The 25,441-nt window shown below is 41.4% G+C and overlaps 1 protein-coding gene across 5 annotated transcripts in view; it reads right to left on the bottom strand.

Annotated features, from left to right (window-relative positions):
• Positions 1-24,593, bottom strand: part of trpc3 (transient receptor potential cation channel, subfamily C, member 3) — an 82,136-nt gene extending 57,543 nt beyond the window's left edge. For 2 of the 5 annotated variants that reach the window (XM_017711538.2, XM_017711540.2), the window contains exons 1-3: positions 24,408-24,593; positions 12,066-12,831; positions 11,162-11,212 (exon numbers count right to left, since the gene is read on the bottom strand). In XM_017711538.2, the coding sequence (XP_017567027.1) occupies positions 11,162-11,212; positions 12,066-12,831; positions 24,408-24,568 (978 nt within the window). In that variant the 5' untranslated portion in view covers positions 24,569-24,593. Of the gene's footprint in view, positions 1-11,161; positions 11,213-12,065; positions 12,832-13,003; positions 13,127-24,407 lie in introns of those variants that run through there. The other 3 variants (XM_017711539.2, XM_017711541.2, XM_017711542.2) reach the window with 2 other exon arrangements.
• Positions 24,594-25,441: the final 848 nt, after the last annotated feature.

The following is a 25,441-nucleotide window of genomic DNA, read 5'->3' as shown; positions in this document are numbered from 1 at the left end:
GCAGCTGAAGATCCACACGAAACCCTGCACTCCCTTCTGTGATTGACAGTCCCTGTTAGCACTGACTGAGCAGTCTGTCTGTTCCTGTCCTCCAGAGCCTGCCGCAACCTGCTCTCCTCCAGGACTAAACGCCTGCACTTACAAATTCAATTAAATATTACATGGGAAAAAAAGCGAGTCCTCGAGAGCAGTTCTCATTTGAAGGCTTTTGAAATGAGTGGTGGCGTAGCACATTCTTACCTAATCAAAAACAGCCCGAGTCAGTCCAAACGAGCCGTTAAACAGTAATTATTCAGTGAGAGAATGAGATAACGGTATCTGCGGAGTGGAGTAGGGGGGACTCTAATTAAATGTCTTATCCGTCCCGGGGAAACACCACAGAACAAATCTGTGTGCGTAAGCATAGAGAGCTAAAATTACAGTTTAACCTTACCACATTTTCTATTAGAAATATTCAGCAGATTATTTTCTCTGTAACAAAAACATTCACAGAAGCTTGGCTGGGATTAAACGCACAATTTCAACGCATGCATTCAAATGTTCTTGCACGGAACACAAGTCTGAGAAAATAAAGATTAAAATGAGAAAAATAATGACTTTTATGGAGGAACCTTGTGGGCCTAATTGACCTAATCAATATCTAATCTAATTTGTGACATCTGTAGCATACTGACGATTTTCAGTATGTTTATCAGTATTTAAAAAAGAACAGACAACCTTTTGACACAAAACACACTTAATAGGAGGATCCAATGAGCAGTAGTTTCAGTAGCTCAAGTTTTGAGTCTATGGTTCTTAGTACAACAGTATTGTCTGTCTATCTGATTCCAGACGCTTAAAAAAAAAAAAAAAAAAAAAATCTAATTTACACAATTTTCCCCTTACCCAAGTTGTTAGCCAAAACATCTTTAGCGTCCAAATTTAGCTTTTTTTAGCTCAGCGCTGGAGCTATGAGGCTAACATTGCTAACAAACACTAGAAGCCAATAGACACCCACATCTTTTCTGTCAAACTATCCCTAAAAATTCCCTCTTTCTATGAATGTTATCTCCATAAGAACCATACTACATTATAATACTTAAGGCATCATAAACATGGCTATAAATATTAATAAAATGCATTATAGACATGCTTATTATGCATTACGAACTGTTAACGCATTAAAAGTAGTGTTCATAACAAATTGTAAGAGCTTGCAGGTTGTATTTGTCCGCTGTAAGTAACGTGAAGCATACTCCTGTATTACAGTGAGGCTTCAAGTATTTACTGAAACACTGCAGCGTACAAAGTAAAGCACATTATATGCTTCAAAAGTCAGATTTTAAACTAGTGCTGCTATGAATAGTATTTTACCCAATGTGGGAAAGTCAACATACACCACCGTTAGCTTGGCACTAACATTGTCTAGCCAATAGAAAGCTTTCTCAGAGTGCTTTGACACCCACCTTATTTGGTGTGGACATATCAGGCTTTTTCTTTAGTTCGTTCCATTTTGACATCTGTTAAAACTCCACCCATATTTGAGTCTGTAACAGACAGCTGAGCTGCTTCCAAACAAACCCTGCCAGCCGGAGGGCACACAGACCATGATGAAATAAAGGAATTCATCAACAGAGCTTGCAGTCCTCTTCTACCAGAGTGTCAGCGCTGTACCGCTAGCATTATCTGCCTGCTCTAACATCTCGCTCTCGTTTCTGCTGCTGTAAAGTAAAATGATAGCGAACATATGCATTGGATTTTGGCTCAGGGATCAGAACGTTTTTTTGGCTGAGCGTCAGCGACTTGAGTGGTTAAACTCAAATTGATAATGACAAAGAAGCATTATCATTAGGTTCATTACTGTTGTTAATTGCGATGACGCTAATCCAGAAGCCCAGTGTGTGGACTCACAAATACCCTCAAAACTAAAGAGAAATCTCAAGACCAAAGACAGTGGAGTATTTTCAGTGAAAACGCAATGTACTACAGATCACAGTCCACATCCACCTCGTACATTTCTGTTCTTTTTACTTTTAACAACTCTGCAAATATATTTAACATAACTGCAAATTCTGAGACCTGTGATTGAGCCAAAACTGATCTTGTTCAGGCCCTGAAAATTATATTTAAAAAGGTGATTTTAGGTTTCCTGTGGGCTGCTATTCTTTGTATTTATAAACAGGTGGGCCAGGGGACAGAAAAGGTTGAGAACCCCTAAAATAAAGGATCATATTTATCATTATTTAGCACAAGGAAAAGCAAGGGAGGCTGAATCTTGAAATGAATACATGACTGCCACTGGAGGTCCTACCACATGCTAGGAAAGGGAGGGGTGTTTAGTTGGTTGCAATCTGTAGGCTCACTGGTCAGGGAACACATCAACAGGCCTGAGTGACCTCAATGAACACCAGGATGTGGTGTGAGAGGCTTAAGGGAAGTGTTAACAATGTATTTACAGAAAAGATTTGGGTGACAACCAGAGGTGTAAGTAACAAGTTACATTAACTCTCGTTACTGTAACTAACTACAGTTTTCCCTGTAACTGTACTTTTTGGAGTAGAATTAAATAAAAATACTTTTACTCTTACTTGACTTAATTTTTAAAGAAATAGTTTTCACTACTTTCATTTTCATAACATTACAGTGTAAAAATAAATGATGACCGTAACAGCCTGAGCCAGCGTTAGCCCAGCCAGATGACCTGAGCTAAACAGGTACCGTGTTTACGGTTTTCTTCTCTCTTTATAATGATTCTGTTTATTACACTGGGAATCTGCTGACTGTATTTTATTACAGTGACTGTCCGCTACTTCAGTCAATAGGTGTCACCCACAGACTAGTTTACCTGATATACAGCCTAGTTTAGCTGCTATTCGGAGATTACTGGTCGGTTACAGCTACATGGAATCTGGTCTAATACAGGCTCTTCATCACCTCTGGACAGTGATTCTATCGCACTGTCATTGACTGGCCTGATCTGATGCCTCCTCTCCTCACCTCCCCTCTGTCTCTTACTCACTCGCTCTACCTTGGTGTTTGTCTTTAACTGTGCGAGGCTGTTTAACTGTGAAATGCAGTAATAATGCCTGATTCTATATGAACTGATTCAATAGATTTTGGGCAATTTCATGCTCCCAACTTTGTAGGAACAGTTTAGGGACGGCCCCTTCCTGTTCCAGCATGACTGCGCACCAGTGCACAAAGCAGGTCCATAAAGACATGGATGAGCGAGTTTGGTGTGGAAGAACTTGACTGGCCTGCACAGAGTCCTGACCTCAACCTGATAGAACACCTTTGGGATGAATTAGAGCGGAGACTGCGAGCCAGGCCTTGGTGTATGTGGCACCTTAATTAATCTCTTGGCATTTTGAAAATAAACTATGAAACGCTTGCAAAATATTACCAGACAGAACAACCAAACATCCTCCACAGAACTCCAACCTTGTAAACCTATTAACCATTCAAAGAAAGAACAGCCTCAGTTAGCAAGAAAAAAAAACCCTTTGTTTGTTCATGCAGCTTCGTTTTCTTTTAAAAAAAAAAACCAAAGTGTTATGGCCTTAATATACTAAGTGGATCAATGACCCACAACAAACAGTTCAACACTACAAGCACAATATGCCATAAAGATTAATGGAAATAATTTGCATTTTTGTAATGAAGATAAATGGCAATAGCAGAAGTCATGGACTGTTTCAGTGAGTGCTAAATGTTTCTTGTACACACACCGATCAGGACCAGCTCCTTGATTCTATGCTCACTGTCCATTTTATCAGCTCCTCTTACTCTATAGCTGCACTTTGTAGTTCTACAGTTACAGACTGTAGTCCATCTGTTTCTCTGATATTTTGTTAGCCCCCTTTCACCCTGTTCTTCAGTGGTCAGGACCCCCATGGACCCTCACAGAGCAGGTACTATTTGGGTGGTGGATCATTCTCAGCACTGCAGTAACACTGATGTGGTTGTGGTGTATTAGTGTGTTGTGCTGGTCTGAGTGGATCAGACACAGCAGTGCTGCTGGAGTTTTTAAACACCTCAGTGTCGCTGCTGGACTGAGAATAGTCCACCAACCAAAAACATCCAGCCAGCAGTGTCCTGTGGGCAGCGTCCTGTGATCACTGATGAAGGAGCAGAGGATGACCAACACAAACTGTGCAGCAGCAGATGAGCTGTCATCTCTGACTCTACATCTACAAGGTGGACTGACAAGGTAGGTCTATCTAATAGAGTGGACAGTGAGTGGACACAGTATTTAAAAACTCCAGCAGCACTGCTGTGTCTGATCCACTCATACAAGCACAACACACACTTGCACACAACCACCACATCAGTGTTACTGCAGTGCTGAGAATGACCCCCCAACAAAAGAGTACCTGCTCTGTGAGGGTCCATGGGGTCCTGACCACTGCAGAACTGGGTAAAAGGGGGCTAATAAAGTATCAGAGAAACAGATGGACTACAGTCTGTAACTGTAGAACTACAAAGTGCAGCTATAGAGTAAGTGGAGCTGATAAAATGGACAATGAGCATAGAAACAAGGAGGTGGTCATAATGTTATGCCAGGTCAGTTTGTATGTGTATGTATATATATATATATTTTTTTTTACATATATATGTGTGTGTGTGTGTGAAACCAAGGCCATTTGTATCAAAATAAGCTTAGTGCATATGGGACTTCACCCTGTTTGCATTCAACACAGTCTCACCACTGCAAATTCACTTTGCATTGCTACCCTCTTAAAAATAAAGGTTCCTAAATGGCTCTCATCTTGGATGTATGGCTGTAGGAGAGACTGTTAATTACTATAGAACCTTTATCTTGTCTGGAGGATCTTTAAACTTTAAAAAGTTCTCTTATAATCATGTCTTATTAACAGAAATGGTTCTTTAAAGAACTATCTTCTGAAAGATTCTTTAAGGAACCACAAGTGGTTCTTCCATGGCATTGGTCCAGATGACCTGAATTCAGCTAGTATGTTATAATAACATTTTCCCACATTTTTCAAAACAATATTTCCACTTCGCTGACTTGCTGAATTATTTAAGTCACTGACTTTGCATGGAAGTGGTTCAAGTACTTTTTGGAAGTGTGTTATCAGGTAACATGGAGAATCTACTTACGCTTTATATAGACATTCTGCTGGTGTCCCACAAGGCTCAATGCTGGGTCCTCTGCTATTTTTCTCTTTACACTTGCTCTCCTAGAGATGTAATATCCTCTCATGGCTTCTCCTATCACTGCTATGCTAATAACATCATCTGATCCTGAGGTTTCCAGTCGTATCTAATCATGTCTAGCTGACATCTCTTCATAGATGACAGCCCACCTACTGAAACAGAATCCCAGCAAGACAGATCTGCTGTACACCCCTGGAACTACAGGTCTTGATCTTGCCATCTCATTTGAGAACTCCTTGGAAACTCCAGTCTCTTGTCATCCAGGCTTGATTACTGCAACTCTATTTTGGCTGTTTTCCCTATTATATGTTTATCATTTATATGACTGATAACACGAAGCAATTTCTGACACATGCAGAGGTCTAATTTTACAGTGTGCAAACACAGTGACAAATGGTTCTAAATTCAATTCAATTCAATTTGGTGAGAAAAACACACTAAGGGAGTCACTTACCTGAAAGACTAAGCTGCTTCCTGTAAGCACTCTGAGGCTGCTTGGTCACTTACAGTTTGAGTTAATGTAACTAAGAGCCGAAGTAAGCGCCAGACTCTCAGAGTAACAGTGTTTACTTAGCCACGATTTAGCCTTTAGCATAGCAGCCCGCTAGGCAGGCATGTGCTCTGGTTTTGAGCCAGAGAAGCTGCTGTGTGCTGATGTTGAGGAGAACGGCACTTGTCTGACTGCATTGTGCCAAGTGTAAAGTTTGGCGGCGGGGGAATTATGGTGTGGTGTTGTTTTTCACGAGTTGGGCTCGGTCCCTTAGATCCAGTGAAAGGAATGCTTCAGCACCAAGAGATTTTGGACAATTTTATGTTCCCAACTTTGTGGGAACAGTTTGGGGACAGCCCCTTCCTGTTCCAACATGACTGTGCTCCAGTGCACAAAGCGAGGTCCATAAAGACATGGAGGAGCAAGTTTGGTGTGGAAGAACTTGACAGTTCTGACCTCAACCCCATAGAACACCTTTGGGATGAATTAGAGCAGAGACTGTGAGTCAGGCCTTCTCGTCCAGCATCAGTGTCTGACCTTACAAATGCGTTACTGGAAGAATGGTCAAAAATTCCCATAAACACACTCCTAAACCTTGTGGAAACCCTTTCCAGAAAGGTTGAAGCTGTTATAGCTGCAAAGGGTGGGCTGACATAATATTAAACCCTAAGGATTAAGAATGGAACGTCATTCAAGTTCTTATGCGTGTGAAGGCAGACGAGCGAATACTTTTGAAATATATTGTAGATTTTACCAAAATAAAATATGTTAAAAATGTAGTTGTATAAATATCAGGACTTAAGTGAGTTAGGTTAGATAGAGTTAGTATTGATATCGGTACTCAGTATCGGCCGATACTAAAGGATCAGGTATCAGTATCGGTGCATCTCTACTTTCTTCCTGATGACAATGGTCAAAACTTAATCTGTACCTTGTGAACTACAAGCTTCAAATATAGCTCAGTTTGTCCTTCAAGACACACGGAAGTCAAGCATGAAGGAATGTACTTCCACTGGCTACCTGAGGAGCAGAGTCCCTCGCTGTCTTTCAAACAGTGACTGAAGCTTCTTTGTGAAGCATCTAAATATACAACCCTAATTCCAAATGAAGTTGGGACGTTGTGTAAAACATAAATAAAAACAGAATACGATGAACTGCAAATCCTTTTCAACCTATATTCAATTGAATACCCTACTGAGACAAGATATTTAATGTTCAAATGGATAAACTTTATTGTTTTTTGCAAATATTCACTCATTTTGAATTTGATGCCTGCAACACGTTCCAAAGAAGTTGGGACAGGGGCATGTTTACCACTGTGTTACATCAACTTTCCTTTTAACAACACTCAATAAGCGTTTGGGAACTGAGGACACTAATTGTTGACGCTTTGTAGGTAGAATTCTTTCCCATTCTTGCTTGATGTACAACTTCAGTTGATCAACAGTCCGGGGTCTCCGTTGTCGTATTTTGCGCTTCATAATGCGCCACACATTTTCAATGGGAGACAGGTCTGGACTGCAGGCAGGCCAGTCTAGTACCCGCACTCTTTTACTACAAAGCCACGCTGTTGTAACACGTGCAGAATGTGGCTTGGCATCGTCTTGTTGAAACAAGCAGGACGTCCCTGAAAAAGACGTTGCTTGGATGGCAGCATATGTTGCTCCAAAACCTGTATGTACCTTTCGGCATTAATGGTGCCTTCCCAGATGTGCAAGTTACCCATGCCATGGGCACTAACACACCCCCACACCATCAGAGATGCTGGCTTTTGAATTTTGCGCTGATAACAATCCAGACAGTCCTTTTCCTCTTTGGCCCAGAGGACATGACGTCCATGATTTCCAAAAACAATGTGAAATGTGGACTCGTCAGACCACAGGACACTTTTCCACTTTGCGTCAGTTAATCTCAGATGAGCTCGGGCCCAGAGAAGCCGGCGGCATTTCTGGGTGTTGTTGATATGTGGCTTTCACTTTGCATGGCAGAGTTTTAACTTGCACTTGTAGATGGAGCGACGAACTGTGTTCACTGAAAGTGGTTTTCTGAAGTGTTCCTGAGCCCATGTGGGAATATCCGTTACAGAATGATGTCGGTTTTTAATGCAGTGCAGCCTGAGGGATCGAAGGTCACGGGCATTCAATGTTGGTTTTCTGCCTTGCCGCTTACTTGTAGAGATTTCTCCAGATTCTCTGAATCTTTTGATGATATTATGGACTGTAGATGATGAAATCCATACATTCCTTGCAATTGCACGTTGAGAAACGTTGTTCTTAAACTGTTGGACTATTTGCTCACGCATTTGTTCACAAAGTGGTGAACCTCGCCTCATCCTTGCTTGTGAACGACTGAGCCTTTCAGAGATGCTCACTTTATACCCAATCATGACACTCACCTGTTTCCAATTAACCTGCTCACCTGTGGAATGTTCCAAACAGGTGTTGAGCATTCCTCAACTTTCCCAGTCTTTTGTTGCCCCTGTCCCAACTTCTTTGGAACGTGTTGCAGACATCAAACTCAAAATGAGTGAATATTTGCAAAAAAACTATAAAGTTTATCTGTTTGAACATTAAATATCTTGTCTTTGTAGTGTATTCAGTTGAATATAGGTTGAAAAGGATTTGCAAATCATCGTATTCTGTTATTTGTTTTTTACACAACATCCCAACTTCATTGGAATTGGGGTTGTACTTTAATATGGCACTTTTTGAAATGTTGTACATTTATCTTTCCTACACTTGCACAGTTATATTAGTTCAAAGTTAATTTATATTTGTTCAAAGTTAATTAATTGTATTCTTTTGTTCCATGTTGCACCTTATTCCTGGAGGAATGGAATTTCACTCCACTGTGTACGTATATATAGATGGAATGACAATAAAAGCCTCTTGACTTGACTATTTGTAGTCACTCTGGATGTCAAACATAAATGTAATTGAATCTCAACCCTTTCTTTTTCCATATCTTTTACCTACATATCCTTCACAACAAATGTTTCTTAATCCAATAAAGGTGCAATCAGGTAATCTTCTTCCAGACCTGATCGGATACCAGCGCAATCTTCCAGGATGCGCTTTCACTGAGTTACTCTGCCAAGCACATGATGAGCTGAGCTTTATTGCTCCCAGCAAGAGTCATATCACCTCTTCTGATCAACAGCATCATGAGAAAACCAACATCATTGTCCATTTGTTGGATGATCCTAATAGAGTGCATCACAGGAAAACAACTGATGAACTGTCTATTGTTGCTGCCATAACAAACACAAAAAACCCCAAATGGTAATTTTATAACACAAGCAAAAGAACATGAATTCAATGTAATGTATTTTGATGTACCAAGATCTTAACAAGCCAAATCTGGACCATCTCTATTGATCCTTTCACTGGGAAATGTTCAAGCAATAAAAAAGCATATCTAGATAATAAAAAGCATAACAATAACAATGCAAATAAAAAGAGTTATAAGGTTTTGATATTACAACAACAAAATACTGACTTTATGTGCATCCAGGATTCATCTGCACGCACCTATTGGGAGACACTTTGCTATTCATCTCCTGAATCAGACCGCATGCAGCAGTCAGCGCTGGTTCTAAATAGTCACCCGTACTCCAATATGCTGTATCCATATGGGTCCTGGTTGAATATTCATGTAAAAACCTGCATGTTGCATTGCAAAGTAAGAACAAAGAGAATGATCTTTGAACAGAAATGTAAATGCCCTTGTTTCTGTCCAGATGAAACTCTCAGAGCTGAGCGGAGCTTTACATGGTGCATTATTAAAGCACTTCCTGCTTGTTCTACTGTCCTAATCTCAGTATGCTGCACCCGCCTTCAGAATCATCAGATATCCACACCTGACAGGCTGAGATTGAACAAACATGGGGCTAGGACTGCACAATATAATATTAATGAATCATTACCGCAATAAAGAATCTTGCATAAATATCTTAGAAGTAAGCAATATGCAGATGAGCCTGAATTTATAGAATTGAACACACACAATAGGGGGCAGTGGGCACACTAGCCCGGAGCAGTGGGCAGCCCTATCCATGGCGCCGAGGGAGCAATTAGGGGTTAGGTGTCTTGCTCAAGGGCACTTCGGTCATGGACTGTCAAGCCAAGGGGATTGAACCGGCAACCTTCCGGTCCCAGGGCTGGTTCCCTAACCTCCGGCCCATGACTGTCCAATCACAGATGTGTTGTTGTGTGCTGTGAGGATCCTGAGTAATCACACACGTCATTTGGGTTAAAAAAAAATTATACTGCTCTTTACTGTGTAACATCAAAAAGGTTCACTGATGTGTTTTCACACTGAAAGTCATATTACAATTACAAAACGTAGCAGTACGGTTAGTGATGCACCGAAATGTAGAAAAGATGTACATTTTAACCAAAAAAAACAAAAATGAAAGATCTATAGAGTGTAAAAATCTAAGGCTTTATAAATCATTTTAAAGGGGAATGAAAATGAAAAAAATGTTCTCCTGTACCAGGCAGTGCAGACTGAACAGCAGCGGATGAACAGTGAAAATGTCAGTCATGTGGAACTACTCCAAAGTTTGTATTAGGGACACCAGATAAGCCAATAATCATCTTGCTTTGCTTTTACAACACTTAAGAACTTCACAGCATAACAACAGGAATAGAACAGAACTCCCTGCGAGTGCGACAGTGCTGTCTGTATCATTCGCTTAACTACACTGCTAAATTCAAAGTATATGATGGCGCTTTAGGGCCACTGTTAAAAAAATACAAATAATATTGGTAATATTTCAAGACTAAAGTTGTATTTTTTTAGAATTAAATCGTAATATTTTGGGAATAAATTTGGAAAATTACAAGAATAAACCTGCGAGATTTGGAGGATTGAACTAGGCTAATTGTAAGGAGCCTGTCATAATGTGTAAATCAGTATCGCTCAACCAACTTGAAGCCTCACACTCAACACTGGAGGAAGCTTTAGTACAGTACGCTTCACTTTACTTAGAGCCGGCAAATACAACTTACAAGCTCTTATAATTGTACTTATAATACATTATGTTAACAATTCATAACACATAATAGCCATGGATATAATGTGTAATGCATTTTTGTAAACATTTATAGCCATGGTTATGATGCCTTATGAATGCATGATAACATGTTATGAATGTGTTTATAGATGCTTACAAATGTGACATTCATAGAAAGTGTTCCCAAAGCCATTTTTATTTTTCAATCAACTTTTAATTTTTTTGCCCAATGTGTCCTGAATCTCCCAAAAATGTTCATTTCGATGAATCACTATTGGTCATTTGGTCCATTTCTTGCACTTCTACAGTTCAGAATACTGATCTACAGACTTCATTTTCCTTCTAGACACAGTCTCTCTGTGTCTACAGTGATAATTAGCTGCAATAGTTCTTTGGGTAAACTTTAAAATATGGGAATGTGATTTTTTCCTCACTGCTGTTCAACTCAACATCACACTCTGTTAAATGGATTATGTTAGGTAGTTAAACATATTTACCATAGAGACGCAATTGTGCTGCATGGTGTCTTTTTTATGCCTCTTTTTATCCTGTCGCCAGCGAGGACCCACAACAAACAACACAAAAACACAAACACAATGATGAGCAGGGGTTAAAATGAACATGTATAAATGAATTATGAATTAAATTCAAGGATTAAAAACAGTAAAGAGTAAAGAAGAACTTGTGTGGACACTGTATTTGTAGCATCAGTCTGCTGCTGCAGCTACTGACAGGTGAGAAGGAAGAGTGATTCTGTCTTTCCCATCGTGCTCTACATTAGAAAACCCACACCACATTGTCCTAGTTCATCAATTTCTCACTGGGAGTTCTCGATTTATATGAAAGTTTGATTTCTGGGTGTCTCTAGACAATCTGCTATCTTTGGCAATGGCAATGAACCTACAGTGGGCATTTCAGATAAGATGGGAATTCTCAAAAATTCCTCAAAACCACGCTGTTATTTCCATGCATGCGTATGAACACCACCACATTATCCCTTTAAGTGAAGACAATGTGAAAACAGACTGCAAATATAGAGTCACAGATAGACATACATATAGTTTGGTGGCTGAAGTCTGCTTCTTTCCTTTTGCACTGGAGCCATAAGTCTAATGGTAGTAAAAAGGTACCAGAAGCTTGTATCTCCGTAATTAGCTGTGCGAACTACACGCCTCAATCATCACAAAGTTACCTTGTTCCATACTCTCAAATACACGTGCAAATGTGGTTTCTAACATTGTTAAAAATTGCCTAAAAATGCAGCTGAAAACATAGTTTGAAATAACAGTGGTTGTCATGTTGAAGCCTGGACTTAGACTTAGTCTCATAGGTCCAGTGCAACATTCCACCAAACTACTGCATTAAAGCTGCTGTTGGAATATTGTGAGGTAACCATCCTACCTTAAACTCCTTCTCAATGTTGGCTAGCTTGGCCAGTTCATTGCTGAGCTCCAGGGCAGTGAGGACAGGGTCTTCACTGGAGAGCGAGAGGTAAGCGGGGCTGGCCAGGCCACGGTAAGCGTTGATCCTGGAGCGGGAGTGGCTGAAGGAGTCTTTCCTCTGTTTTTCCGTGCAGTCGGCGCACTTGCAGAAGTAGTCGTGCGGCCGCTCGATGCGCGCACCCTTCATCAGCAGCATGTGCACCACCTCGTATTTCTGGCAGTGGGCGGCAAGGATGATAGGCGTGATGTCGGGCGAGAAGCGCGTGCCGTCCTCGTCGTACGAGTAGAAGTCGTCGTCCTGCAGCTCACAGGGGCTGCGAGTGAGGCGCTCTCCACCGGCCAGCGACGGGTGGCCCAGCAGGGCCTCTACAATGCGCACGTAGCCCTTGGAGATGGCCAGAAGGAGGGCGTCGCCCACTCGCGCCAGGTTTTCTCGCCGCAGGAGCAGCTCCGTCACCTCCAGGTGCTCGTTCCCCACTGCGAGCTGCAGGCCATTCTGGCCCATATAGTCCACACAATTCACGTTGAGCGTGAGCGACTCCTCCAGCATCTTGCGTACCACCGGAATGTTGCCATACTCCGCAGCATCCAGAAAGCGTTCCTCCTCGGCTGTCAGACTGCTCCCGCGTGCATTGAACATGAACGCAGGTCCACGGATAGCCTGCCTGCGACCTTTCTCTCGCTGCAGGGTCATTCTTCGGCCTGGGAAGGTGTCTATGGTCTTCCTGGAAGAAGAAAAAGAAGCCAAAAAATAAATCCCAAACTGCAATTCTCCATAGCTACACAACTTCCATATGCTTTTCAACATACCTAAAAAATGTAAATAGTTAGTGAACAATACGTTTTAAGATTTAATAACTGAATAATAATCCTGTAGCTCAAGGAATTAAATCACACCTTAAGAGTAAAGGTTTGTCCACTTCCAGAAGCCGTACCAACAATAAGCACTTCAAGTAGATAAGCACATCAGACTATCAAAGCTCACCCATGTGGAAACAGCTCTCTATTGACTTGGCTGCCTTTGTTGAATATGATATTACACTTTGACTCTGGCCCAACAGGTGGCCACCCCTGAGCAGGATATTTGGTTTGGGATATTAACTCACAGGAGACATGCTTAGAGGCGGGACTTAAGCAGCAGTCTGGGGACGGAACCCCACTGTCGCTGTGAATGCCTTCTGCCCTTAATAGCTTTTTAATGAAACGCAACAGATGCCACAATTAAACCACAGGTTGGTACCTCATCACAGCCACTTCTCTGCCAGTATGAGTCACTATTACAGAACACAGATAGGACACTGTAAAACAAGCAATAACAGCACAATCTGTCTATATAGAGTCCAGTTAAATGCTTCAATTTATAGGTAGATCAGTGGTCACCAAACCTCCTCTCAGACATATAACTACCTGCAAGTTTCAGATACAGACCAGATCTAACCAGCTGATAAAGATGTTCTCCTACAGATAAAGTTGTTTAAGGGTTCTTGGTTGTGCAAATGTGAATTCCAAATAAGTTAGGACAGTATGGGAAATGCAATCGAAAAAAAAAATCTAATTGTATTTATACATCCACTTTATCTTATATTATCATATTATATAAGGAAAACAGTCAAGGACCCTATCAACTTGGCTTTTTATAAATACATGCTCATTCTGAAATTATGCCTGCAGCACATCCCAAAGGGTTGTGAAAGAGGCCATTTAAGACTAGTTGCAAAAGGTTAAAACATCTTAAAACAAGCTTGGATTTAAAAGGAGCAGGTCTAGAAAAGGTCAAGTCTTTTATGAGCAAGGATGTGCTGAGGCTTGGCACTTTGCCAAAAAAAAAAAAAAAGTATCAGCGAATAATCAAAATATTTAAAAACAGCATTCTCCAACAAGGATTTTAGGTGTCAAGTCAAGTCAAGAGGCTTTTATTTTCATTCCGTCTATGTACACGTACACAGTGGAGTGAAATTACGTTCCTCCAGGAATGTCACGGTGCCACGAGGAACAAAAAGTACAAAGTGCAAACGTGCCAAAATAGTGTGCAAACAAAAAATTAAACTAGAAACAATAAATACGATAAATTAAACATACATTGGACTCAGTAAGCAGACAGGACAGTGCAGCACCGACACAGCACTCATTCTGGACATGAGGTAGTGAGAATAAGGTGCAGAGATATTTGCCGTGATGTGTGAACTGTCAGATGACATACATAAAAAAAAGCGAAAAAGCTAAAGTCAGGTACACAAATATTTAGACACTGACAAAGTTAGCTGTAATTGATTGAAATAAATAATGAGTCTAAGCTCAAACTAAAGACTTTTAGCTTTACTCTGACAGTATTTACATCCAAATCACATGAACAGTGCAGGACTATCAATCATTTTCATACATAGCCCCAGCCACCATCCCCACACACTATTTTTATGGTCTCAAAAGTAATAAGCTATTCTAACAATCATAAACTGTCAGTTTTATTACTTGGTTGCAAATCCTCTGTAGTCAATGTCTGCCTACAGACATCACCAGATGCAGGGTTTCTTGTCTGGTGATGCCATTATAGGGACTTTACTGATCGTTAGTTTGTCCAATTACTTTTAAGCCTCTAAAAATGAGGGGGCTGTGTGATTTGTTTAAGCTCACATTCATTATTTAATTTAACTCCAATATGCTGTGGTAGGATCTGACTGTAGATCTCCAGGATGGCTGGTGATGACTGTCCCAGAAGACAAATGTCCATGTATATATAGACATATTTGTTACAATATGTCCACACATTTACATGTATATAACATTATGACCACCTCCTTGTTTCAGCAGTACTGCTGTGTCTGATCCACTCAGACCAGTGCAACACACACTAACACAACACCACATCAGTGTGACTGCAGTGCTAAGAAAGATCCATGGGGTCCTGACCACTGAAGAACAGGGTAAAAGGGGGCTAACTGGATGGACCACAGTTTGTAACTGTAGAACTACAAAGTGCAGCTATAGAGTAAGAGGAGCTGATAAAGTGGACAATGAGTGTAGAAACATCTGTATATCTATACCTAATATATCTATATCTAATAGCCACTTATGGGCAGTGATGACAGATTTAATGTGTGCAGTATCATCTGTCAGTGCAGTGAATCAAACCACGCACAGATATTAATTGCCTTTTGTTCATGTTCAACCTGAACCAACAACCACAGAGCCCACAAACAGAGCCATTTAAATGATCTACAGTTGGGCAGCGTTAAATCCTATAATACTATCACAGGCAAATTACTGCACCACTAAACGACATTAACTGCAGCCACAAACAGAGGAAACGAAATGCAATCAAAGTACAACTAGTGCTCATATCATCCTGTAAGCTTCGGGAATGAACTCTATAACTCCCCTCCAGTTCTCTAACCTCTGTATCATGTCCGTCATATCCGTGAACAACCTTTTAAAGTATCAACAGCCACTATGAGTGACTCATACAAGATCAAAGTCAAAATATCAAAACTCCTCAATGCGCACCTGTTTATTCTTGCATACCTTAGCAATCTGAGACTGTTGGAGAGTAAACAAACAGAATGGAAACAGAATGTGTTTAATTAAGCTCTCAGTCCCTGGACTACTTCGGCTCTCCTTCGCAAGGGTTTCACTTGAACAGCGCGATTCCCTTCATGCAGCCAAGCCATACACTCTCCCTCTGACTTACAGCCTCTTCGCTGCCAAGAGTTAGAGTTAGAGAGCAGCACTTAACTCCGAACCAGATGCTAACGTCTTCACCGCTCCTCACAGCCTATATTACAGCTCCTAATGCCTCTTTCCCCTGTGATCCATTCTGAATATGGGCCCAATCAACTCCGGAATTGATCTTTACCCAGAGGCCAGTTTAATCTGGGTAAAGAAAAAGTCTTTCAGCGAATCATCTCGTCTCGTCTCTCTTCGCCTTTAACACTCTAAATCACTTTTGGAGTAAAGCGGTTCCTTCTGTGAGGAGCTCACTGAAGCAGGACTTCTCCACTGACATTAGAGCAACCATGGAAGCCCAATAGCCACCAGATCAACCACATATGTTTGTGCTGGAATATTAAAAGAACAGGCAAATGTAACAGAAGTGAGCAAGTCTGATTGTGATTAATTAATAACTCAACACAATCTTAAAAAGATGGTTCTCCACGAGGTTTTTAGTAAAGAAAATGCATCTAAATAGAACCATGAACCCTCAAAAGAACCCTTTGCATCATTAAAGGGTTCTCTGCATCGCATATAAAACGGTTCTAATATTGTAACAAGCTCCACATCCTAACTGTACCAGATCCCTTTTAAAAAAGTTCTATATATTTACAACACATTCCTCAAAAATCTGAAGAACCATTTCATAATGTAGTAAAGCATCCAAACATGCCTTGTATAATCATGTGAGCTTTGTTTGAGTGCTTATGGTTCTACACAGAACCATTTTCTTTACTAAAGAACCACTGATGAACCATCGTGTTTAAGAGTGCATGTCTTAAGGCAAATGTGTAATTATTTAGATGTACAGTTTGTACTAGGGATGAGTGTACTCTATAATTTATTTCATTGTCCACCAGAGGGCAGTCCACTCTTATCTGATATCGAATCTGATATCGAATCTGATATTTCTATTGCAGCATACACCGGTCAGGCATAACATTCTGACCACGCCCTTGTTTCTCATTGTCCATTTTATCAGCTCCACTTACTCTATAGCTGCACTTTGTAGTTCTACAGTTACAGACTGTAGTCCATCTGTTTCCCTGATACTTTGTTAGCCCCATTTTACTCTGTTCTTCAGTGGTCAGGACCCCGATGGACCCTCACAGAGCTGTGTCTGATCCACTCGTACCAGCGCAACACACACTTACACACCACCACCACATCAGTGTTACTGCAATGCTGAGAATGATCCACCACCCAAATAGTACCTGTGAGGGTCCACGGGGTCCTGACTACTGAAGAATAGGGTAAAAGGGGGCTAACAAAGTACAACCCCAATTCCAATGAAGTTGGGATGTTGTGTAAAACAAATAAAAACAGAATAAAATGATTTGCAAATCCTTTTCAACCTATATTCAATTGAATACACTACAAAGACAAGATATTTAATGTTCAAACTGATAAACTTTACTGTTTTTTGCAAATATTCACTCATTTTGAATTTGATGCCTGCAACATGTTCCAAAGAAGTTGGAACAGGGGCAACAAAAGACTGGGAAAGTTGAGGAATGCTCAAAAATCACCTGTTTGGCACATTCCACAGGTGAACAGGTTAATTGGAAATAGGTGAGTGTCATGATTGGGTATAAAGGGAGCATCCCTGAAAGGCTCAGTCGTTCACAAGCAAGGACGGGGTGAGGTTCACCACTTTGTGAACAACTGCGTGAGCAAATAGTCCAACAGTTTAAGAACAATGTTTCTCAACGTGCAGTTGCAAGGAATTTAGGGATTTCATCATCTACAGTCCATAATATCATCAAAAGATTCTGAGAATCTGGAGAAATCTCTGCAAGTAAGCGGCAAGGCCCCACATGGGCTCAGGAACACTTCAGAAAACCACTGTCATTGAACACAGTTCGTCGCTCCATCTACAAGTTAAAACTCTGCCATGCAAAGTGAAAGCCATATATCAACAACACCCAGAAACACCGCCGGCTTCTCTGGGCCCGAGCTCATCTGAGATGGACTGACGCAAAGTGGAGAAGCGTCCTGTGGTCTGACGAGTCCACATTTCAAATAGTTTTTGGAAATCATGGACGTCATGTCCTCTGGGCCAAAGAGGAAAAGGACTGTCCGGATTGTTATCAGCGCAAAGTTCAAAAGCCAGCATCTCTGATGGTATGGGGGGTGTGTTAGTGCCCATGGCATGGCTAACTTGCGCATCTGTGAAGGCACCATTAATGCTGAAAGGTACATACAGGTTTTGGAACAACATCTGCTGCCATCCAAGCAGCGTCTTTTTCAGGGACGTCCCTGCTTATTTCAGCAAGACGATGCCAAGCCACATTCTGCACGTGTTACAACAGCATGGCTTTGTAGTAAAAGAGTGCAGGTACTAGACTGGCCTGCCTGCAGTCCAGACCTGTCTTCCATTGAAAATGTATGGCGCATTATGAAGTGCAAAATACGACAACGGAGAACCCGGACTGTTGAGCAACTGAAGTTGTACATCAAGCAAGAATGGGAAAGAATTCTACCTACAAAGCTTCAACAATTAGTGTCCTCAGTTCCCAAACGCTTATTGAGTGTTGTTAAAAGGAAAGTTGATGTAACACAGTGGTAAACACGCCCCTGTCCCAACTTCTTTGGAACGTGTTGCAGACATCAAATTCAAAATGAGTGAATATTTGCAAAAAAACAATAAAATTTATCCGTTTGAACATTAAATATCTTCTCTTTGTAGTGTATTCAATTTAATATGGGTTGAAAAGGATTTGCAAATCATCTTATTCTGTTTTTATTTATGTTTTACACAACGTCCCAACTTCACTGGAATTGGGGTTGTATCAGAGAAACAGATGGACTACAGTCTGTAACTGTAGAACTACAAAGTGCAGCTATACAGTAAGTGGAGCTGATAAAATGGACAATGAGCAAGAAAAGTTTATTTATTTAGCACTTTTAACAACAGGAGTTGTCATAAAGCAGCTTTACAGAACAATCAGAACTACAGAAAGAAAAAGAAAAGAAAATCTGGGTCCAAGCCCCCATGAGCAAGCCAGTGAGCATAGAAACAAGGAGGTAGCCATAATGGAAGTGGTTATAATGTTAATCTATCTGCCAATTTTTATTGGTTCTTTAAGCCAAAGCAGTAGCTCTTCATCTGCAGCAAGACCGCACAAACACCACACAATTAAACTGCTGAAACTCAATGACGGGGCCATAACAGTGGATGACAGCAACATCCAAGATGAATTTATATTAGTCAGGTACTTCCTGATTAATTCAATAATGAAAATAATCAAGGCACCAGTTAGGGGTTATGACCTGGTTTACACACACTTGATGGAATTGCAGTTTAATTCACATTAGTGGGGGATAATTGAGATGATTGAAAGAGCAGAACCACCATTCCACAAGCAAAGCTCAGCACAGCTGCTTCCCTTGTTCTTCCGCCACAATGGGGATGGTAGTCGCTCTCGTTCAATAAAGCTGCTGAGGGCAGGACTTCTCTGTTTACTGTGAATTAAGAGATCGCAACAAAAGGTCTAAGATCATTACATCAGAGACTCTGACATTTATTAGCAAAGTTTAAGCTGTCCATTTTAAAAGAACTGTAAAAAACTCCTCCAGTCTATGTTGAAGGCAATAGTTCACTGGAGTTATGAGGTTTATGTAACTAATCTGAAATACAGGCTGTGGCCCGAGCCTTGAAAACATTCATTTCATTGATCCCTTGTAAGGCACTAAGCTCTTTTTTTTACATTCACTAGTAAATATTTCTGTTAACTCTGGAAAAAAATGACATCCTAAAAGGTACAGTTTATCTTGCAGTCTGAACAGGCAATATGCCAGGACAACTATACAGAGAAATCTAGTGAGACATGCAGAGAGAAAACAGGCCGTCTAGATCATGCTGGTGTGTCATGAAAGCTGACTAAACATGATTATGCATGGAATGCATTCGAATGCAGCAAAAAACACCTTTTACGGAAAAATGTTTATCATCATTCTGATTTCCAAGACTTGCAAGAGGTGGGCAACCAAAGGAACATTGCGTCGTACTATCTAATGTGATATATAACGTCTTCCAGACACATCTATGACCCGCTATCTACCTTCTGACATACTATAACTGAGCAACAGGAGAAAACAGAAGGTCTGTGTTTAGCATGACATATTTTGCTTTTGCTTTATTTGTTTAAGCAAATAATTAGGTGAGAATTTTAACTGACACGAATGTCCAACTACATCAATTGCAGCTGATCAACTAAGACGTGTGGTGTCTAAATCTCACTTCTTTAGATTAGAACTGGAGCTGTTGGGCTCATGGTGCTGACAACGGACATCAGAAGTCACCCAGTTCCAAATATACACACAAAAGTATTTAAGCAATAGAGCACGAGAGGGAGTGTGTTATTGATTTGGATCATCACAGTCGTGATGTTATTCGCAATAATACGCAACCTTGCTTATATACAACAGTAAATTGGGCCGTGAACTTGGTATTTAATATGCTGAATATTAGCAACTCTTTTCGCCAAGCAGTTTGTTGCTACGTCAGAGTAACGAACTTCACTCACTCGCTGCACAGCCAGCAGTTTGTTCTCCAGCTCCTTACCCTAAGTTCAGAAACTGTCATCACTGAGCAGCTTTTCAGTCGGCAGCTGTGACAAAAAAAACACCTAAACAACGTGGAATCAGCCAGAACTGAACCCAATACCATTCGCCAAACGTGTAGCTTCATCTTCAGAGTCAGACCAAATCGGACTGAGCCATAAAACTGCCGCAATATTAAGTTTAGCTCAGTGATCTTAAAAGTATCCACTTTCTGTTTGTGGTAAAGTAAGAAGTAAAAACGTTCAAATGGTTTGAACATTCGCATAACATGGCTTGGGTGACTATTGACTCAATTGAGTCAATTGAGTTTTTACCACCGTTAAGCTGGAAGCTCCAATTCCAAACCAAGGAATCAGAATTTAGACCCCAAATACGTTTCGGCTCATAGACGGCATTTGGACTAAGTGGATAATCATGATTTTTTTTTTTAATGGTGAAATATTCCTTTAATAGAACTTGCTTTTATGCTGTAGTGAGAGAATTGTAAGATTAGTGGTGCAGCCTACAAATGATTTAAATGAATTTTAGCCTGTTCCACACGTGTCAGGCTCCAGTCCTCGTAGGCCAAACCAGCTTGAACAGCTTACACTACCTACATAAATAATGAAATAGGCAGGCAGGTAAAAAGTGAAAAAGATCTTGAAAAAGAAACTCTTTCTGCAAAGCTTTTAATATCAGCGCTGAGGTTGGAACCATGGGAGAAAGACTGGCAGGAGAACCCAAATTGAAAGGCTATTACTTCCCTCTTATTAAAAAAACACTATTTAGAAAAAGAAAACACGAATTATGCTGCTTGTTATTCACTATAAGATTTCAGTTGGTAAATGAAATTCATTGCCAGGTCTTTTGAGCTGATGTGGCTTTGTGTGACCAGATTTGGCTGCATTTTAATTCAGAAGCCACGCAACACAAAAAAGCATCTGCGCCGGAGAATCCATCATTGTGCCGGCCGCACGTCCGTTCGCTCATGAAGAATATGATGTCGGACAGCGCAAAAATCTATTTCAATATCTGTCAGGACAGCACGTATGCATTACAGATGGTAAATGAGCTGGAGCACTAATGCGAAAGGTCGTTTTGATGTATTACAGCGTCTGCGTCGCCTGCATGTGTTCATCAAATGCAGACTCAAAGCTAAAGTGGCTGTTCGGTCAGGCTTGTTTTAGCTTTGCTTCTCATCAGCTAATGCCTGCAGATGTAAATGTGTTGTGAAGGTTATTATGACTCCAACCTAAAGACTGGACACCCCTGGACAAAGTATGTTGGCTTGACTTTTGAAGTGAAAAGAAGTAAATAGGACCTCTGCAGCAAAAATAAAAAGTTGATGCACGGTTATTTTGTTTAATTACTTTAAAAATGAAAAAAAAAAAAATATATATATATAGAAGAAATACAACAGTAATGGCAGCATGTGAAAAAGTTTGGACGCCCTACTAAGTCAGTACTTAGTAACACCCCTTTGGCAGATATCATAGCTGCAAATCACTGCTGTCGGAACAAAACCTCGTATCTCCAAAATGGGAACTTTACAGGAGGAGGAAAAACATACTTTACTTTTAATGTAAATCAATGGAACCAGACCCCCCCCCCATCACCTGACTCTGCATGTTTAAGATCTACCCACAGATTGTCAGTAATGTCAAGAACCTATGACGGACATTGCAAAAGCTTCAGCTGCATTTCTTGAGGTATGGTTTGGATCACTGTGTTGTAGAAGCCAGCCTCTTTCAGCTTCATCCTCTCGACTTACTGAGTCACATTTGCTTCCAGAACTTGCTGATATCAGTGGAATCCGTTCTTCCATCTACCCGTCTAATATTTCTTCTGCCACTAGCTTCCACACAACCAAAGCATAACAGATCCACCCCAATGCTTAACAGTTGGCAAGGTGTTCTTTTCATCAAATGCTGATCCTTTTCCTCTAAACTCCTTTTGGCGAGCGTTACAGGTTTACACCATCAGTTCACGGTACTTGTTGCGAAAGCACCTCCGGTTTATCTAGATATTGTTTTCCATACTTAAGACATTGACTCATGTGATGAGGTCATGGGTAGGTTTTCCTTCTGATGAGCTATTCTATGCAGAATAGAGCTGCTCAATTACAGCAAAACTCATAATTGTGATTATTTTGGTCAATACTGAGATCACGATTATTTAACATGATTACTCATTGACTTTTGGAATCATGATGCATTTACTGAGCTTGAAAAAACAAACAGATTGAGTATTAGATGATTAAACAAATTAGCTGTACTGATTTGTGGCGCAGACGCCACCATGTAACAAACCTTGCAGAATTATTCGCTGTTGCTCCTCATCTGACTCCTTGAAAGTGTTTGTACCTTTACTTTTTAAATGCGGATGTTTAGATTTGGCCAGTATCACAAACTAATTTGTGAAGATGAAGATCGTCGCTCTCTGATGAAAAACATGCATCTCCATTTTTTTTTGCGATTTTTACTTTTCTGCACCATTTGAGCATAGCAGATGTCCTTTACATTGTGTGAAAATTTCATGATGATTGGACCAATATAAACGCTCCAAAATGACTTAGAATAAAATATCTTTCCATTACCTTACATTGAAAGTAAAGAATGTTTTTGCCCTCTCCTGTAAAGTTTCTAATTTTATTACTAGATACCGGTTTTTCTTCGAACAGTGACGATATATCGTACGCTGGAGGAGCAGGACGTTTAGGTGAAAACAGACTGATAAAATATCTGCATTTTATTCATTTTACTGCGTTTATACTGAGCCCTGCTGGTGACAAAATAACACGAAATAATGCGTGGCTACAATATAGTACGGTGTGGGAATGAGATAGCTAAGCCTTGACCACGTCCAAGTAAGGCATGATCTCATTCCCACTCCTTACTAAGTCGTAGCCATGACTTAATTTTCTTGTTCCCATGCCTTACTAAGATGTAGCCACACATTAGGATCCCATTCCCATGCCTTACTATAATGCAGCCACGCACTGTTTTTATTTTTTTTATACGATGTCATCAGCAGGGCTCAATATAAACGCAGTAAAATGGATAAAATACAGATATTTTATCAGTCCATCATCACCTAAACGTCTGGCCTAAACTGGCCTATTTTTATTTATACTGGATGTCACCAGCAGGGCTCTGTACATCTCTAACCCCACAGAAGGCTACACTGCTCCGTAATGCTAATCCCGGTAGGATTAGACCCGGTTTCTACATTTTATCAATGTTTACATATTGGCAATGTTTGATATACAGCTGAAAAATATGACATTATTATTATTATTATTATTATTAAACAATTCCCATATCAGCACATCCCTATTTATCAACGTCCCCTCTGTTTCCTATATTCTGGCTCATTCATTCACTCCAGCCAAAGCACCTCTTCAGCACAAATCACCAGCACCATCAGCACCATCAGCATCAGCATCATCAGCATCACCACCACTACCATCAGCACCATCAGCATCAGCAACAGCATCATCAGCATCACCACCACCATCACCACCATCAGCACCATCAGCATCAGCATCAGCACCATCAGCATCATCACCACCACCACCACCACCACCACCACCAGCAGAAGCCCACTGCCTTCATTTCACAGCCCCTCAACGTCTGAAGCGTTTAACTGACTTCAGAAGTGCCATTCAGATGTAAGTGTCCACTGGATGGCGCTGTAAGGTCATTCCCCGCCAGGGCTGGGCTTCGGTTGCCTTATTTAAAAAAAAAAAATCGGCCAAGACGTCCTGTAGCTACTTTAACGACCGCTTCTCTAACACAGATCATAACACTGCTCCTATTCACGCAACAGCACGAACAGCGTGCGGTCATCTCCAGAGTGACCCGGCGAGATTCAGAGGCTGACCGGAGTCTTTAAAAGTCAGAGTAGTTGGCTGTTTTCGCTGAAACTCCCGAGCGCGCGTTAAGGAGCGCGCGTTAAGCAGCGCCTCGGCGCCCGTCGAGCAGAAGCGCTGCTCGTGCTGTGTTTACCGCCGCTTTCAGGAAGTTCCGCGGCGCTCAGTCCGTTTACTCACATGTTGTACCGGTAGCCTCGCGCCGCGTCTCGCTCGGGTTTCCCGCTCTTCATGTAATGTGCATCCACACCGCCGTTCTCCTCTTTCCAGCGCTGCTCATCTTCGCCCTCGGACGCTGACCCCCCTCTCTGGAACCTGGCCGCCCGGCTTCTCGCGGACATGCACGCGGCTGCTGCTGACGCTCGCTCTCCGCCGCTTCAGCGGGTGTGTGCGCGCGCCCCGCAGGTCCACGATGTGAGCGCGCACGGCAGGGTGGGTGGGGTTGGGGGTGGGGGGTGTTGGTCTGGTCCTCAGGGTTTCGTTAGTCAGCAATATAACCTTCCTCACCTTCATTACCATCGTCGCCACTTTCACAATGATCTTCATCGACACTAGTGTGAGGCAGTTTGTGGGAACAGAACAGAGTATTTTGTAGGTTCAGGATGTACAGTGACTGTTGGTGCCCGTGTCAATATTAAACGCAATGTAATACACATAGGATACATATGAATCCATCCATCCATCCATCCATCCATCCATCCATCCATTTTCTAAGCCGCTTCTCCGTCAGGGTTGCGGGGGGTGCTGGAGCCTATCCCAGCAGTCTTCGGGCGGAAGGCAGGATACACCCTGGACAGGTCGCCAGTCCATCGCTGGGCAGACAGACAGACACAGACAGTCTACATATGAATCTATATTATTTATATATGTGTATTACTATGTCTCACACACACACACAGCCCCTAGGCCTGCAGACTGCTTCTACAGACATTAGTGAAAGAATGGGTCGCTCTCAGGAGCTCAGTGAATTCCAGCATGGTAACGTGATCAGACGCCAGTTGTGAAATTTCCTCGCTACTAAATATTCCACAGTCAACTGTCAGTGGGATTATAACAAAGTGGAAGCGATTGGAAACGACAGCAACTCAGCCACGAAGTGGTCGGCCACGTAAAATGACAGAGCGGGGTCAGCGGATGCTGAGGGTAATAGTGCGCAGAGGTCACCAACTTTCTGCAGAGTCAATCACTACAGACCTCCAAACTTCATGTGGCCT

Source organism: Pygocentrus nattereri, chromosome 11 (genome assembly GCF_015220715.1).
Source record: "Pygocentrus nattereri isolate fPygNat1 chromosome 11, fPygNat1.pri, whole genome shotgun sequence".
In the NCBI taxonomy this organism is placed as follows: Eukaryota; Metazoa; Chordata; class Actinopteri; order Characiformes; family Serrasalmidae; genus Pygocentrus; species Pygocentrus nattereri.
This window is presented reverse-complemented; position numbering and strand designations above follow the sequence as displayed.